This window comes from Glandiceps talaboti, chromosome 21, assembly GCF_964340395.1.
Source record: "Glandiceps talaboti chromosome 21, keGlaTala1.1, whole genome shotgun sequence".
In the NCBI taxonomy this organism is placed as follows: Eukaryota; Metazoa; Hemichordata; class Enteropneusta; family Spengelidae; genus Glandiceps; species Glandiceps talaboti.
The window spans coordinates 5,001,972-5,018,772 of record NC_135569.1 but is presented as its reverse complement, the minus strand read 5'-3'; the positions used below and the strand labels follow the sequence as shown (position 1 = coordinate 5,018,772).

At 35.9% G+C, this 16,801-nt stretch overlaps 2 protein-coding genes across 6 annotated transcripts in view; one reads left to right on the top strand and one right to left on the bottom strand.

Annotated features, from left to right (window-relative positions):
* Positions 1–818: 818 nt before the first annotated feature.
* Positions 819–10,370, bottom strand: LOC144451381 (patatin-like phospholipase domain-containing protein 4). The gene is made up of 5 exons (XM_078142206.1): positions 10,316–10,370; positions 7,600–7,806; positions 4,070–4,396; positions 3,418–3,483; positions 819–2,290 (listed from the first exon to the last, which is right to left on the bottom strand). Exons 2-5 carry the CDS (start codon positions 7,786–7,788, stop codon positions 1,949–1,951), a joined length of 924 nt encoding a protein of 307 aa, XP_077998332.1. The 5' UTR covers positions 7,789–7,806; positions 10,316–10,370; the 3' UTR covers positions 819–1,948.
* Positions 10,371–13,403: 3,033 nt separating this feature from the next.
* LOC144451487 (uncharacterized) overlaps positions 13,404–16,801 on the top strand; it is a 31,032-nt gene continuing 27,634 nt past the window's right edge. For all 5 annotated transcript variants that reach the window (XM_078142350.1, XM_078142347.1, XM_078142348.1 and 2 more), the window contains exon 1: positions 13,404–13,541. The gene's annotated coding sequence lies outside the window, so the exon portion shown is untranslated. The remainder of the gene's footprint in view (positions 13,542–16,801) is intronic.

Genomic DNA, 16,801 nt, shown 5'->3' with positions numbered 1-16,801 from the left:
GGACTTCGATCTTTGATCTTTCACACTTAGTACTGGTTAATTTTTAGGAACATAGGGAGAAACGGTATCATCATGATTTACAGCCTGTAAGGAATTTTAATCTCTGTAGATTTTGATTTGTGCAGACTTGTAAACTTTGTTCACCTTTTTACATCTGGATATCTCCCTGGCATTCTTTGCCGTCATACCAAAATAGTTTTAAATACGAAACACGAGTCGACACGTTGAATTCTATGCTATGAGATTTATCATTTGAACTCGACGTATTGATTAGAAAAAATGTTAACTTCGAAATTGGAGATGTCTGGGAATGAAATCACAACTTGATACATTGTGATACGGGGCTTGGGCATTCTCTCTCTCTCTCTCTCTCTCTCTCTCTCTCTCTCTCTCTCTCTCTCTCTCTCTCTCTCTCTCTCTCTCTCTCTCTCTCTCTCTCTCTCTCTCTCTCTCTCTCTCTCTCTCTCACTCTCTCTCTCTCACTCTCTCTCTCTCTCTCGCTCTCGTTCTTGCTCTCGCTCTCTGTCTCTCTCTCTCTCTGTCTCTCTCTGTCTCTCTGTCTCTCTGTCTGTCTGTCTCTCTCTCTCTCTCTCTCTCTCTCTCTCTCTCTCTCTCTCTCTCTCTCTCTCTCTCTCTCTCTCTCTCTCTCTCTCTCTCTCTCTCTCTCTCTCTACAGTTACCATATTTTGGTTGTCTATCTGTCTATCTCTTGCACTCCCTGTCTCGTCACTCAGTCTCTCAATCTATCTCTCCCTCTCATCTGAACACTACCACAATAAAACGTTTGGTAATATCAAATTTACAACACATTAGTTTTGTACAATTTTATCTTTTGTTTTGGAAAATATCAACCTGGTGTGAAACATATATACAGAAATAAAAAAAAAAACTATCTGTGCATGTTATCAGTAGATCCGGAAATATCCAGTATAAATTTAGTTGGAATGTCACCCTTTGATCTTAATATAAATTGTACTTCTCCACACAGTCAGTTAATATTTTAACATGTTATTTATATCTGTAACTTCAGTTAAGACTTAAATTACACTGCATGTATAGATTAACACCAGATTTCTTCCACATTAGACTTATCAAATAACCAAGATGCGCCCAGTAATTATCATATCTGTGAGTAATTATCATATCTGGGGTGACCTTTGACCCTACGAGGCGTCAACTCCATGACCTTTGACACTGTACGCTTGCAAAAGATTGATGCCTAATACTAATAGTTTATCAACAGACACCTTACAATAGAAGTATATAAACTTTAAAGTATAAACAACTTCTCGTCCCGAGGAATGGGCATATTTTTTTTAATCCTTTTTTTTCTATCATAATAATATGTTTAAATCGTTCTTCCTTGTATGTACGTCTGTGTTATGTTTTCTGAACAAAAACACACATGTGCCAATTGTTACAGAATTATGGCGACTTCAATTTTTGGTACATTTCGATGATAATCTTAAAATATTTGAAAATCAAGTTCTGAATGCTTTATTCCAAAGTTCGTCACGACTCATAAATAAAGATAAATTCTCTTGTCCCTGTATAAAATTAAGTTGAATTATGACAAAAAGTTCCAAGAAAACAATTATTTTGATTCGCACGAAAAAAATGTTTGATGGGTGATGATTGTGCCGGAGGTTAGGTCAAAGCGCATTGAACTTTCTACAGAAATCTATTGAAAAAGTACACTATACGTAAGAATATAGTGCGTATTGTGTGGTTTATGCATCTAATGTGTACAGGTTACATTTACAGTGACCCCAGACCATGCAAACATTTGGTGGTCTGAGCAGTGTTCGATCTCAAACGCCAGATTCTCTGTACATAGGCTAAAATGTTTGTGTGACAGCGCCCTCACACGAATATCAAGACACGCTTATGAAATTTAAATTACACAAAAAATTGAAGTTCATCACAAAGAAGGGGGATATTTTTTCTTCTATGCTTTTGAAAACATATCTGCATGTGTGAGATAGACCTTCGTGTCCTCGTATCCCCTGACGTAACATTCCTTGCAGTTTTCCCATGACGGGGGATGGTACGCATCCTGGGCATACAAATAATTCCACTTCGTTAGGTTAATCGGTTGCCCGGTAACGCCAACTTTGATATCATCACATTGTAGCTTGGGAGGACAAACTGTGACGTCATCGCTGTACAGTGAGGATATAGTGATGGTTTCTCCAACGTGGAAACGACGGCAGTCAACGTGAATGTTTTCAGCGTATATAAAATCACTTCGACCGGGAAGATGTAGCTTCAGTCCCGCATCCATCAATTTCTGGTGACGAAGAAACATCGACATGATATATAGTGAAAACTTTGACCTAAAGTCGAATGATAATTGTGTGGATTTGTCATTACAATTTCTTAAATACCGATAACAGGAAGAGAAAAAATGTCGGTCAAGAAATCTGTTCTCAAATTTCCATCAACTGAGTCAGCTTGGGATAAGCTTATGGTTTACAGACATGTTGATAGAGGTTTAGAGACATAGGTGAGCATAGATGCTGCCATTCCACGCATGCGCATTGATTATCGGAGAACTGAACAAGCCAATCGTTGGAAAGTGAAATTAACCATAAAATATTTCTAAATATACATACACTTAGGAAGACAGGTCCCTACACGTACAAATCTGACTCTGAGTTTTTATATACAGTTTTTATAACCAGATTTTAAATATACTTTTGATAGAAGTTTTTATATTCTGTCACAGTTGTAAAATAACGTTTCATTTCATAATGTCACTTTAATGTCATAACATTCTTTTGCAAATCAAGAATTTAACTTTCCGACCACGCTAACGTGTCCATATGTGATCTTGTCATCATAGACGGTGGAGAAATTGAAATGCCTTTAGTATATCACACTTGTATTGATTACTGCTATCAACTTAAATATGATTTGGGGTGATAAAATAGCACAGATTCAATCTTCTTGAATTGAATTGAATTGAATTGAATTGAATTGAAATTTATTTTCAACAAAAGAGGTAAACAAACAAATAAACATTAACATTAAAAAAGAAAACGATTTAAAGTTGTGGTGAGAGACAAGAAAATAGTTTTGAGAAAACTAATCGAGCCGAGCCAAGAGTGTCAATTGCATATCATATCGTGGTGACTGCAGTTTTTCACTACTTACCAAAATCAGAACTTCTAAAGAGAGAGAGAGAAACAACAACAACAACAACAACAACAACAACAACAACAACATATATTTACAATAATGAAAACACTACTAATATATTTAACTTTGAAATCTTGAAAGAAGCCCTACTGAACTTGACGCGTGTTCGCCCATTTTGGATTTCCTGCATGGGTTCATGGGAAAACCTCTGTTGATGACGTCACATTTATTACAATCTCAGTAATCACAATCTCAATACAAATTATATCATCTCACCTTTCCACGGTATACTGGGTGTTTAATTCCACCCCATACTGGAATATGAACACTTCCACTCAACACCTTGAAAGAGATAATAAAAAAAAAACATTCCGAAGTCGTCATCAGTAGGCAGTCTACGGTATCATGCTTGGAGGCAACTTGCTGTATCATAAAATGTTCACTGTAAATCGTCATGTATTCGTACTGAAAGTTTGTATTTGTCCTTACCATCATATTCATACTTGTTTCGGTATTCTCACTTTCGATTTCAAATTCCAACTATATACGTAATATCTCGATACAACTAGTATGACCTATTGACCTTTGACCTCACATTGAATTCGTCCTAATATATAAGCTAATACACAATCATAACCTTAACGTTTGAAATAACGCTTCAATCAAACATATGACGTAATCTGGTTTCAAAGTCGACAACCACAAAACTTGTAATATTTTCAAGAAATTTGTCAATAGATGGGGTAAACTTCGTTCTTTTATTGTTTGCCCGGTGAATGATAAATAGCAAACTGACTGATTGACTGACTGACTCTTTGTCTGACTGACTGACTGACTGACTGACTGACTGACTGACTGACCGACTGTCTGACTCTCTGGATGGATACTTCGATAAACCAATGTGACAAAGAATGAATGAAGTTCGTACCTCGACCAATTCATCTTTAGAACCGAAGTCTGTAATAACTTCTTCTTTAAATTCATGAATATCAACGAATGCATCCCATGCTTTCTTTCCTAACATCTTCCAGGCGAGAGGATCATTCACGTTAAAGGCAGGGCTGGGATCTTTCACTTTTTCAAATGTGATAACCTTGATGTGCAGTCTGTTATGGTCGGTAATGTTGGTGTGTGCATCTTTAGGTATTTGTACAGTAAGAAGTCTCTTTAATTTGCTGGTAAGGTCATAGGTCGGATTGATTCCTTTGTTTTTCACTATATCATCGAGGATCTTGCGAGTGCCCACTAACATCGGCTGAAATATCAAAAAGAAAGAAAGAATGAATGAATATGAAGCCGAATCCAAACGGAGTTGGTAGGCTTTACGATGCATTATTAAAAGAAGAAAAGAAAAGAACTCGTCGTTGAAACTCGCATCGAAATTAACCACACGTGATTGCCAACATATCTATAGGGCACGTATACGCTCATCCTCTACATACATACATACATACATACATACATACATACATACATACATACATACATACATACATACATACATACATACATACATACATACATACATACATACAAAACAGATATACATACATACATACATACATACATACATACATACATACATACATACATACATACATACATACATACATACATACATACATACATACATACATACATACAAAACAGATATACTAGTACGTAAACACCACAGAGTGAGAATATTCTCTAAATGTCGTAAATGGAATTTGCCTGGCTCCATCCTGAGTCTATTTATGTAAAAAAAATAATATTTTTAAAATGAATCACACAAGATTGAAATTTCGTATTAATTTTAGATTGTGAAAGCCTGACTGTTAATCAGACAACTGGTGTGACTAAAACTATGTCAAGTGATACCACGTAAATCAACCCTCACTAAAACGTGTTGTTCGTAGAAACAATGCAGTTTACACAAACTTCTAAGTAGGCACCCAGTAACGACTTGTTGACCTTTGACATTCACAGCAATTTATCAACCACACGGCTATATTAAGTTGGTAATTTATCCTAGAAACGAACAATGAAATTGTATATGTTATTCAAGTTGATAAAGTGGACACACGTGTGAAAATATAGTTTAAATGACGAATTATCTCCTAGTAAATCTGCGATGTATATCGAACTCGAAGACTTCATAAACTTTCGTTTTCTTGTAAATCTGTGAGTTGATAACCGCATACGGGATGTGACCATAGGGGCGCGTAGTATTATATTACTGTTTTCCCCTGTTTACAGACAGAATACAATAACATTTTGACTTGAGTATATTTCCCCTGCCTTTACATTTTTATAGCATAGAGTGTATACTTTATATTTGATATTTGTAGTGGCAGGATTCGTGTTAGTCTGCAAGACACAGACATTAGTGTCACACTCTCAGCTAACACAACAACACGACGTATCTTTACAGTCTAGATTCGTGAGATATTTTCCTAACAACTTCATTACGTACGTATCCCTATGGATGCGACGTTACTATTTTTATGCAACAAATCACAACTCGAATTTATCAGTTTTCATTTCGTTTCCATTTATCACGTTTCTTTATTTGCAGTCTATTCATTTATTTTCTTGATTTTGTCTGTGTGCAAATACCAAATATGGAGACTACGCATGCGTAAAGAAACCCAAATTGTCAACTCATAATTAACATTGCGAGTTATATGAAGTCATGGTAACAAACGAGACACCGAAGTAAGTGATTTAGTAAATAACAGTATGATTTATCAGACTGGTGTGCTATGAACGTAGTCGTAACCACGCTACACTGTACAACAGGATTTCATCGGCGTCGTAAATAGACAAATCGTGCAACAACTCACCACACGGATAAAGGAAATAATAATATACAATGCAGGGAACGAGATCAATAGTTCAATGGACGATAAAAAAAAACTAAATTCTTTTAGTTAGGCCCGCCACAGACAAGTGGTTAGGCCCACCCGCCCGGGCCACCCGCCTTCTAATTAAGTTGGCCAAAATTGACCCCCCCCCCCCCCCAATTCAGACAGCACAATCAATTTTAAATCATTAAGTAGTAAGCTTATGTAGTGCTATGAATGCAATGCCAGTATGTAGTAAGGAAAAATAGTTACTGTATCCGAAAATCCTTCCATTTCTCAATTTGACTTCTTTTTTTTATAGAAATATTTGTATTTAGGGGTTCAAAACCGATTCACCAATTAAAATCGTTTTTTGTAGGATGAGAACTAAAATGGCTCAAAACTCCCCACCCCCAAAGTAAAAGTGTTTTCTATCCTACATTGAACCGTGACTGTTGATCTCGCCCCCTCATGATACACAGCTAAATCCGGCATGGAATAACATACGTGCAACGCGATGAACAAATATGGAATTATTGTAAATAACACTCCTAATGGGTAATCTTTGCCATATTATTACTCTGATATTGTATAACAATTTCCGCTATCACAGACTCAGTATCCGTACTTGGTTGAACGCTCCAATTGTCACGCCTAATGATGTTGTTGGCAGCATATTTCTATATGTTTGACCAAGAGGTCAAAGGTCAACTCTGAACAATATGACAAAAGACACCGTCTTATTATACTATAGGGGTGATTTGAAGGTAGAGTGTGCGTGCTATAGAGTTTCTAGGCCGTTTTTTAGTGATCAACTCATTAAAGATTCATTGATCAGTGTCTGTCGAGATTTTTCAGAACACAAACTTTATCGATGAAATTCAGACTAAAATCAGAGTGCAAAACAGTGTTAATTTCGATTACTTGAATGTGAGAATGGTTATACAATGTAGAAGCTGTTTGGTTTCCATGGAAACCAAGTATTCATCCAATGAAAATGTACTGATGTATTCATTCTAGCGTATAAGCTTACGCGTCGTTTACATCGAATCGCAGATCTTCTCAGCACTTCTCCCCCGGGTACAGTAATATAATAAACACGTAAAAATTAAGAACCAAAGGTTGTCCACACGTACCACAGGCTTATTATAAAATGTGTTTTGTTGATAGTTTTCAATACTACAAAACTTGTGACGTCACATATGTGTTTCTGTTAATGGTGGATTTGCCATCTTTCCCAATACGGATGGCATATAAAGGTGTTTGAGTATACTGATCATTAATCCTTTTCTGAAGAGTTCAAATTTTATTTCACCCTTACATGTTGACATAGGATGTAAAGCTTGTAACATCAACATTTGCGTTGTAGGGTAGTCATAACCACAGGGGCACGTAACATTTCTTAGATTGTTTTTCTTGTCTACAGGCTTAAAATTAAACGCCGTGACTTGAATATATTCCCCTGCCTGTATCTAAAGCATATTAGATGGTATAGAATATGGTACATTTGTGGTAGCTAAGTCTGTGTGACATTTCCCTTAAGAAAACAACAACCTAAGAAATATAACGTGTGCCTATGGTCATGACAGCTATAATCACAGTAATTGTTCTGTTTTGAAGTTCTTTTACGTACCTGTATTTTGTCTGGAGCCGTTAACAGTAACGCAGCTGATATCGCACCTGCCGAGGCTCCTGCATAGTTAAGCGTGTTACGAAGTATTTTCTGTCCATGACGGTGCAAGCTCATCGCCACACCAGTATGGTAAGTACCAACCGATGCAGTGCCACCAAATGACAAGTTATAGTATCCTACGGTTGCCATGGTTATTGAAGTTCCTATCTGGTAATGAAAAGTAGAACGTCTTAGATAATGTAAGAGATACGCGCCGGTTGTTCAGAGTATCTCTGTTGTCAAATGCGCTACACTCAAATCTAGGAAAGTGGTTCCACAATTACTGGCGTTCATCGGGTCAACATGTTTTTCTTATAGGCCCACTTAGCTGGTCTTATTCCGTTCACACCCTAATTACGTCGCAGCCGCACCAAGTGCCAGGGCACTGTGTCATGTCTAGCCACCGACGCCGTCACATGAACACAGAATGTGTTTTGAGGGTTTCCGCTCTCTTTTGTTTACTTCTTCTCCTTTGTTTGTTTGTTTGTTTGTTTGTTTGTTTGTTTGTTTGTTTGTCTGTTTGGATTTCTGCGTTTGTACCACTAAAATCAAAACATGTATTTTATATTAGTCGAGTGTCTAGTATGCATTTAGTTGGTGTACCAATCCACTTTAGTAGGATTTAACCCTAAGTGAACTCTGAGCTACCTGACGAAGAACGTTTTAGAGGGGGAAAAGTCTTTTAAATTTATTTGAAGCAACTTGTATGCGCCACTAAGTGCGTCTTTATACCCCCCTTCTTTTATGTGTTAGATAATAACATTGCCAAAGTTCCCTTCTTAAGCACAACGAAGACTTAAGAAATGGTGTTACGGTACGATGCCATATAGAAGAAAGGTCATCCGTGCTTTGAAAACCGATGCCTTTCTTTAATGACTAGATCTATGTGTGGGACAACACGTTCCTTATTTTGCACGTATACGCGTATACTGGAAAACTGCGCTGTTATTTTCATGAATATATCAAATATACATCCCTTTTTTTCCAACAAATTATTCCAGCCAAAGATTTTTGTCCTGAAACTTTTTTGACAAATATCAAGTTTATTTTTCGAGGTGATAGAAATACCTGCTTTTCTGTCGTTTAGATTCAAATTGAGATTAAAGTGGCACACGCCGAGTTTATGAGTCTTTTACTCACGTGATCATGAAAATATTTACAAAAAAACTTGATTAAACTATTCTAGTATAATGTTACTATCGACGCATATTTTCTATAACATTACAATTATCTTCTTGTTAGAACAGTTGAATAGTAGGGATAGCCTCGACATATTTAATGCGTATAGTAAATTACGTCATCGGATAATGTATCTGTTATATCTTCATAACTGTTTTGAATTCAGTCAATTGCAAGTGATGGTTAAATATATGCTTCAGTAAGTAGAACACTGCAAGTAACTTTTATACACGCAGCAAAAATACGCCCCCAGTTTGTTCCTCTTTAAAAAGTTTTCACTTTGGCAAATGTATTCATCAACATTTTTTTCACAAAACTGGTAGTAAAATAGTCCTTATACATGTTTTGAAGTGTTGATGTGAATATTGTTTGTCACTTTCCTGGTATTTACTGAATAGAGAACAAATTCGACAAAAGTTGGGTTAACATGGAAAACGACAGAGCCGCTTAAAAAATTTGACCTTTCGATCTTTGGATTGGCGTTTTATACCAGTCTTTCTATTAAAATCCTTTTCAGCTGGTTGGTACTCCGTGACGTGGTAGTTTACCCGGAATGTAATATTAAAAACAGAAAGATTAATACAAAGTCGTTTAAAACGTTGTCTATATAATTTAGATGCTTTCGTGATAGATACGGTAACGGAGAGTTCTGGCTAACTACCCTAACTGTGTCATTTCAAGCACCGCTGAGTCTTATTGCTTACGCACCTTTGCTGTTATCTGTTATACATAACTGATAGACGTGCCGGGTTAAGGTTTGAACTTTGTTTAAACCATAGTCAACATAACTGAATAGGTATGACAAGAAGTAACTTGATAAGTTAAAGAACTCAAAGACTCGTGGTGTTTTGGGTAGTCATTTTAATCCGCTTAATAGGCACAGGTGAGGTAAAACGTTTGATGGAATGTTTCATTTCTGTTAACCGCTTTGTGGTCGGTACGTAGTCACATAAAATATGTATGGAAGCCTTGCTATTGTTATAACCCGAAGATAATGGTGATGTACTGGGCGTGACTCAACTTCAATCAGTCTAGTACTGTGTCCTTACCTCCCGTGGAAAACAAACAGTCGTACCCCTAGTATTCGTCAAAACGACAAATCAAGTCTCGTGTTGGATCTAATCTGTGTATCATATGCTGAGCTTTCATTTACAATTCTACTGAATAAGACCTCGCTCTCTCTTTTTGGCCTCATTAATTAAACCAATTATATATAACTACATATATAGCGATATAAATATAACAGCATAGTATCGTTCATAATGATGTTAATTTCGAAATAGATGTTCATTTCAATGCGTCTCCACTACATCTATATCTAACTACACCGTATTTCGTTGGCGACATCATAAATCGCAGACATCTCTGAGTCAATCCTTGACAACCCAATCAAAGTAGGAATACCACCGAAAGATCAAATGCTTGATAGTGATCTCTGAGATCCAAATATAAAAACTGTCAATATAAAATAAGGTGTTAAAAACTGCATCTTTCTTACCTGTGTCGGGTGATACAAATGTCAGCTTTACAGCTCGCACAGGCTGTCTCTCCAACCTAATTTGCATAAATGCGCAGTTCCATGTTTTGATACCGTGAGATGGCGATGTTTACCGTGACAAAGGTTTTATCTTATTATGAGCAATGCTTTCTGTCGACTGGTCTTTAAATTACCCCTTTGAAATGATGGTATGGTAGTGTGCTAAATGAATCGGGTTCCTTTTTTTCTTCGTGCCAGTCTGGTGACGTATTGGCGGTCATGATAGAAACCTCTTTTATGTGAGACTGAATTTGAAAGAGTTGGCAATACTACACAACGATGAAAATAAACAATACCTATCTTTTAACATTATTTGACAATAACTAAAAGGAGGGACACCACAGCATGCCATAAAATGAACAGTAGCAGCAACAATATTGACGGTGTAGGGAGTCGTAATTGTCGTCGACAACAATGGTGCACGACCAGCCCTCAGAGTCATAAAAAAGGCATAGAAGTTTGACTGTGATTTCTTTGTTCTTATACGGGATAGTGTACGTGTGAGTGAACTAGGTAACCATGGTTTCACTGCGAAAAATGTTAATGACAAACAGGTAGCAGCTAGATGAACGACTTTGTATACCTTTAGACACTTATATTTGTCTGTTGTACGCTGTCAAGAAAAGACAGATTGCTTTCCTGTCTGCCTTTGTAGACCTTTTGTTCGTTATGTATGTATGTATGTATGTATGTATGTATGTATGTATGTATGTATGTATGTATGTATGTATGTATGTATGTATGTATGTATGTATGTATGTATGTATGTATGTATGTATGTATGTATGTATGTATGTATGTATTTATGTATGTGTGTGTGTGTATGTGTGTGTGTATGTATGTATGTATGTATGTATGTATGTATGTATGTATGTATGTATGTATGTATGTATGTATGTATGTATGTATATATGTATATGTATGTATGTGTGTATGTGTGTATATGTGTATGTACGTACGTACGTATGTACGTATGTATGTATGTATGTATGTATGTATGTATGTATGTATGTATGTATGTATGTATGTATGTATGTATGTATGTATGTATGTATGTATGTATGTATGCATAGACAGACAGACAGACAGACAGACAGACAGACAGACAGACAGACAGACAGACAGACAGACAGACGCACGCACACCTACCTACCTGCCTGCCTGCTTACATAGAATAAAATATTGTACGGTTTTGATGTCAGTGGCACTTTTTGGGTGTACTCAAAAACACTAATTTATACATTGAAGATATCAGCCATTTTTGAATAAAAACAAACGACTAGATTATTGGATTCACTTGTCGCCTGGGGGCGTGTATATTTTCAAGTGGCTACCGGCCTGTTGTCCGCGTACAAGAAACTCCCTCCTACCCACCCCACAATTTCCCCTTGTACATGTACATGTATTTTGTTTCCAATTTTAACTAGTATTGTCACCACCTCGGCGTGTTAAGATAACATCAGAAAGCATTATTTAGTCATTGAATTTCACAAATGTCAAGGGGTCGCTAGGGTTAGAAACCACAGCAGTTGGTATCCAGACTAACCCCCACACTAGCACTGCTCCCTTGCATTTTGATTCAAACAATACCTTATATTATTAATACCTCGACATGTTAAATAGCACCAGAAAGTTTTCTTTTAGTCCTTGAATTTCAAAAATCTCCAGGACCCTCTCCCACCATTGCAAGGCGTACCCCGTCAAACTTCTATTCAACTTTTACCGCCCACTTTTTCAAATGTTACATGTAATAACTACTTAGCTGCACATTCATTGTTACCTCTTACTTTTGAAATAAGGTACATCCACCATATATGTCCTGATATAAGGAAATTCAATTTCAACAATAAAAAGTTTTGTATGTATGTATGTATGTATGTATGTATGTATGTATGTATGTATGTATGTATGTATGTATGTATGTATGTATGTATGTGTGTGTGTGTATGTATGTATGTATGTATGTATGTATGTATGTATGTGTGTGTGTGTGTGTGTGTGTGTGTATGTATGTATGTATGTATGTATGTATGTATGTATGTATGTATGAAAAAAAATGTTGGGTCCTAATCGTCCCCCCCCCCAATCAAATGGTTTCTCCCTTAGCTAAACTTTATACAAACTTGTCTCAATAGCCATAATAATTGTAATCATTAGACAATATCGTAAGTGACTGTTAACAGTTTTACAGTTCACGATATTTCAACGGGTTTATGGCGTCATGATAAAGAAATAACACACAAAAAAACATGAAAAAAGAAAAAAAACATGGCAAGGCCAAAGCATTGAAATCTATTCAAATTCACCATTTAAAAATCGAACTGCTCGAAGTTCTCAGGTGTGCTCCATGCAGCGCCCTGACGACGTTTGGAAAAGAACCCCCGGGAAAGAACCCTGGCCAAATGTTAATAGATAGATAATACGATCCGTCGCCCGTGTTTATGCAGTTAATCATGGAAGTAGGGGTTAGAGTTCCATGAGTTAATCATATGGACAAAATGATGACACATCGCGCATCGAGGGCACTCCCGCACTGTGACGTCACATCCTTCTTCAGACGTAATAGTTTCCACGGTGAAGTTACATTGCATCAAAATTAGATATTGAGCTATATGTACATTATCTTTTATAATTAAGATAAAATAAGATATTTTAAATTATATTTACAGACTAATATTTAGTCTGCATGCAACAAAGTTTGTTCTTTAATTATATACTGCGTACGAGGTAATATATTTCGTACCGTGTGCAATGCAAAATCCACCTGAAAAATGACATCAAGCTGACATTCCGGACATATCTGAAGACCATTTTACTTAGTTTGAATAATGTAGTTCTGTGTTTTTTAGAACTTTATGAAGTGCAAATAAATCTAGCAAATTAATTAGTGTGTTTGTTTGATTTGCATTGTCGGATCTGCCTAGGATATACCAAGCCTTCCTTATAATCACTACACAGGCTAAAGTGGGCGGCGGCTCGGAGGGATTTTTTGTTTACAGTGTGATGAATCATAAACAAGTCTAAATTATATCTCCATTTTTGGCGACAGTCAACCAACAAATTCGTGCGTGGGATTTTACGTCACTTTAAACAACTGAGTCGGATACCCTACGAAGTTTTAGCCAGACGACAGCGTTCGCGTTAGCTCTCCATTTTAAAGTCAGCAACAGGTCGACAACAGAACAAGGTAAGTTTACATGTAAAGACGTGTACGGTGTACAAGTTTGATATTCTTACAAGATAAGTTGAACGAACTACACATGACCCCCAATGCAAGGTATGGAGGGGGAAGGGGGTGATCAGCTGATATCCGCTTGGTGACACATGTTTGTTCAACCATGGCCATTGAGACATAGAGTAAATATTCTATCCGAGGGAAATGTTCTCTAAGTAACCCTCAAGTGTCCTTGGCCGTTCTGTTTTCCCCAAAGATTAGTCGTTTAAAATTTAATGTATGTATGTATCTTTACCGAGCAAAGACAAAGTTTGCGATGCACTTTCCCGAGCCAAGGATTCCTACAAATATCGTCTGCGCTAAAATTTATTCGTCACACGTGTACATGATTGAGATTATACCGCATGTGCAAGGGGTGTGTAAACAAATATTTGAGACGTCAGAAGTGGGCGATAAAACTATCAAAAGTTAACTTCTTTAATTAATAGTTAAATCACCATGTGAATTATTCATGCCCTGCTTAATTTATGCATTTAATGTTGTTAACATTTTAACATACATGTAAATTGTAATGTTCAAGGCGATAGCTCTGTTATAAATTAGTATATTAAAGTTGGAAATCATAGCTGCCTTAGGAGTAAGTGAGCGCAGGGATTCTACAGATCAAGCATTGAACATTTTTGTAAATTGAATATATATTTTTTGATATTTTTACTGTCAATATAATTATATATGAATGAGATTTAAAATGATAGATTTATGCTAAATTTGTCACATTTCTGTTAAATGGAATAATAATGGCCCATGTGTAACCTCATACTTTACGTATACTAGTATAGTTGTGAACAGCTGTAAGTAATAGCTGTCTTTTTTTTTTGAACAATCTTCAATTTATAAATCCCTGAAGAAAAGTTTGTTAAAATTTGAGATGACAACGTTTAAGATTATTTCATTGGCATTGTGATAGTTATTTGATACTTTGTGTTTTAGCTCTGAGGGACAGATATTTTATTTACTACAGGATGTTGTATGTAAATCTGTGGGTGAGGCCATGAACTCATCTTTATTAGTCATTCTATCAATTGGATAATCTTACATCATCTGCAGTGTACTGTATTAACAATAACATTCCTGACTGTTTTGTGTCTCCAAATAAACATGTTGGCAGTTTTACAATTCTTTGAATACATTTGATAATGCACAAATGTTGCGATCAAATATCAGATTAACTTTTGGTAGTTATTCAAAATTGAAATAACAAACATTACATTTGACAAAAGTTGTTATATATATACATTACTGTATTTTAGTCAGTGCACTGTACCTAGCAAATACTTAGCAGCTTGGGAAAAACAAGTGCTCTCATTCTCCATGTAGTACCTTTTCATTAACATTTTTATGTTAATTAACACTTTTACATGTATTAAGGCTGATACCCAGTTTTTAGGGTGTAATTACACAGACTTACTAGAAACTAAGTCCATAATGGGTTAATACACAGTATTACTGTATACTATATGTACATGTTAAACATGTTCATATACTATGCAGTGAGTAGGTAGGTGTTTTTGGAGGGAAATAGCAGCTCGTGGATAACCACTGTTCTCAATCTCTATGCAGTACTTTTTCCCCTGGTACAACGCTTGTATATTAAATTAAACATTCCAACATATATAGAACTGTTATACCAACATAGATGGAAGTTATACTAATGAAAATACACTTTTTGAGTGTAATTTGTCATTTGTGAAATCCCTAGTTGAACATTTTCATTTGGCAGTGTCAGTCTGTTTTTATGCATGAATGTAGATTAAGATAATCAACATAATTTAGATTCACTAACGTCAACAGGTTATGTAAGTTTGTGGTTTGTTTAGGCATACACAGTTTCCAGGTATCCATTAGCAGAGATGGTACATCATACATGTACTTACAAAGAGCACATCACCTGCACCTATGCTACATGTATGTGTACAAACTTCCAGTGAATTACTAGTAGTCCATATTGACCAACATATTTTATTATTACTTAGTACTTACAGACTTATCTCTGTTTTCATCAAAATAGATTTAACACCCTATATATTTTTCAATGTTCTGTTTGTCAAGTATGTACATGTATATGTAGATGGGGGGGGGGGGGGGGGGAGTTAGTTTGGGTGTCAAACTCCCTTCCACATGACTGGTGTCTTGAAATACAATGTACAGAGTAGTCTAAGACTATATTATAGTGACAATGGATAAAACGGTTCACCAATATGGTTCACCGATATTTAATTTAATCCAGATTGGTTTCATTGCTAGTGGCTTCAATTTAAAATATTAATGATTGGCTACAGGAAATTAATTTTCTACAGAAACCAATCTTTGTATGTAATTGTAATGTAAGGCCAACTATTATTATTACAATTCCCGAGACATAACCTTGCAATTTTCAATACAATGAGTAACTTGAATGAGGAGTTTAAAAAGTATGTGAACTTTCACAAGGCTGGGCAAACTAGAACTTTTTCTAAACTGAGTAAAAATTAGATATAGTAAAAATTAGTCTCTGAGAACTACAAGTACATTATGTACAATTTTTATGTGTATGTCCATGTAGATGAAGACTCTAAAGTCAAAAAATTTTGTAGTGGTGGAAACATCTAGATTTAGAATATTCCACAGCTTTCCTTTAGTTTGTCTTCCTACTTGTGAAACAAACATCTTTTCTTCTTACAAATCAACAAAGTTTACTCCTTTATTTGTAGTGACCCATGTTGTTACAAATTTCTGATATTGTACTTGGAACAACTTACAAGCCTGCAATTAGTGGTAACAGACGGTCAATTACTACTATCCGAGTCAGTGTCTACACTACACTCTTCATTGTCAATAGTGAACAAGTACAGGTGAAGTCACAAGTTACATGTAATATGTATACCACCCTTCACAATATCACAAGTAAACAAGAATTGGGATCAGACAATATCTGGTAAAAAGAAAATATTGTCTGCAGTGTTTGAAATTATCAGGCACTCTGTTACATGTACATGTAGTCTAAACATTCTATCTAGACTAGTACAAGATGTACAAGATTTTGTATAAGGTGGTGCAAAATGCAGTAGAAAATTACAGCTGAAACAGTTTATTTGGCTAAATACATACGTCATTGTATCACTATCACGTAAATGTTTCAATTCAATCCCTGAAATCACACTCTTAGATTCAGCCAGGTGACAAACTATTATACCTCCCTTGACAAAAACACCGATTGCAAGTTTAAAAAAGAG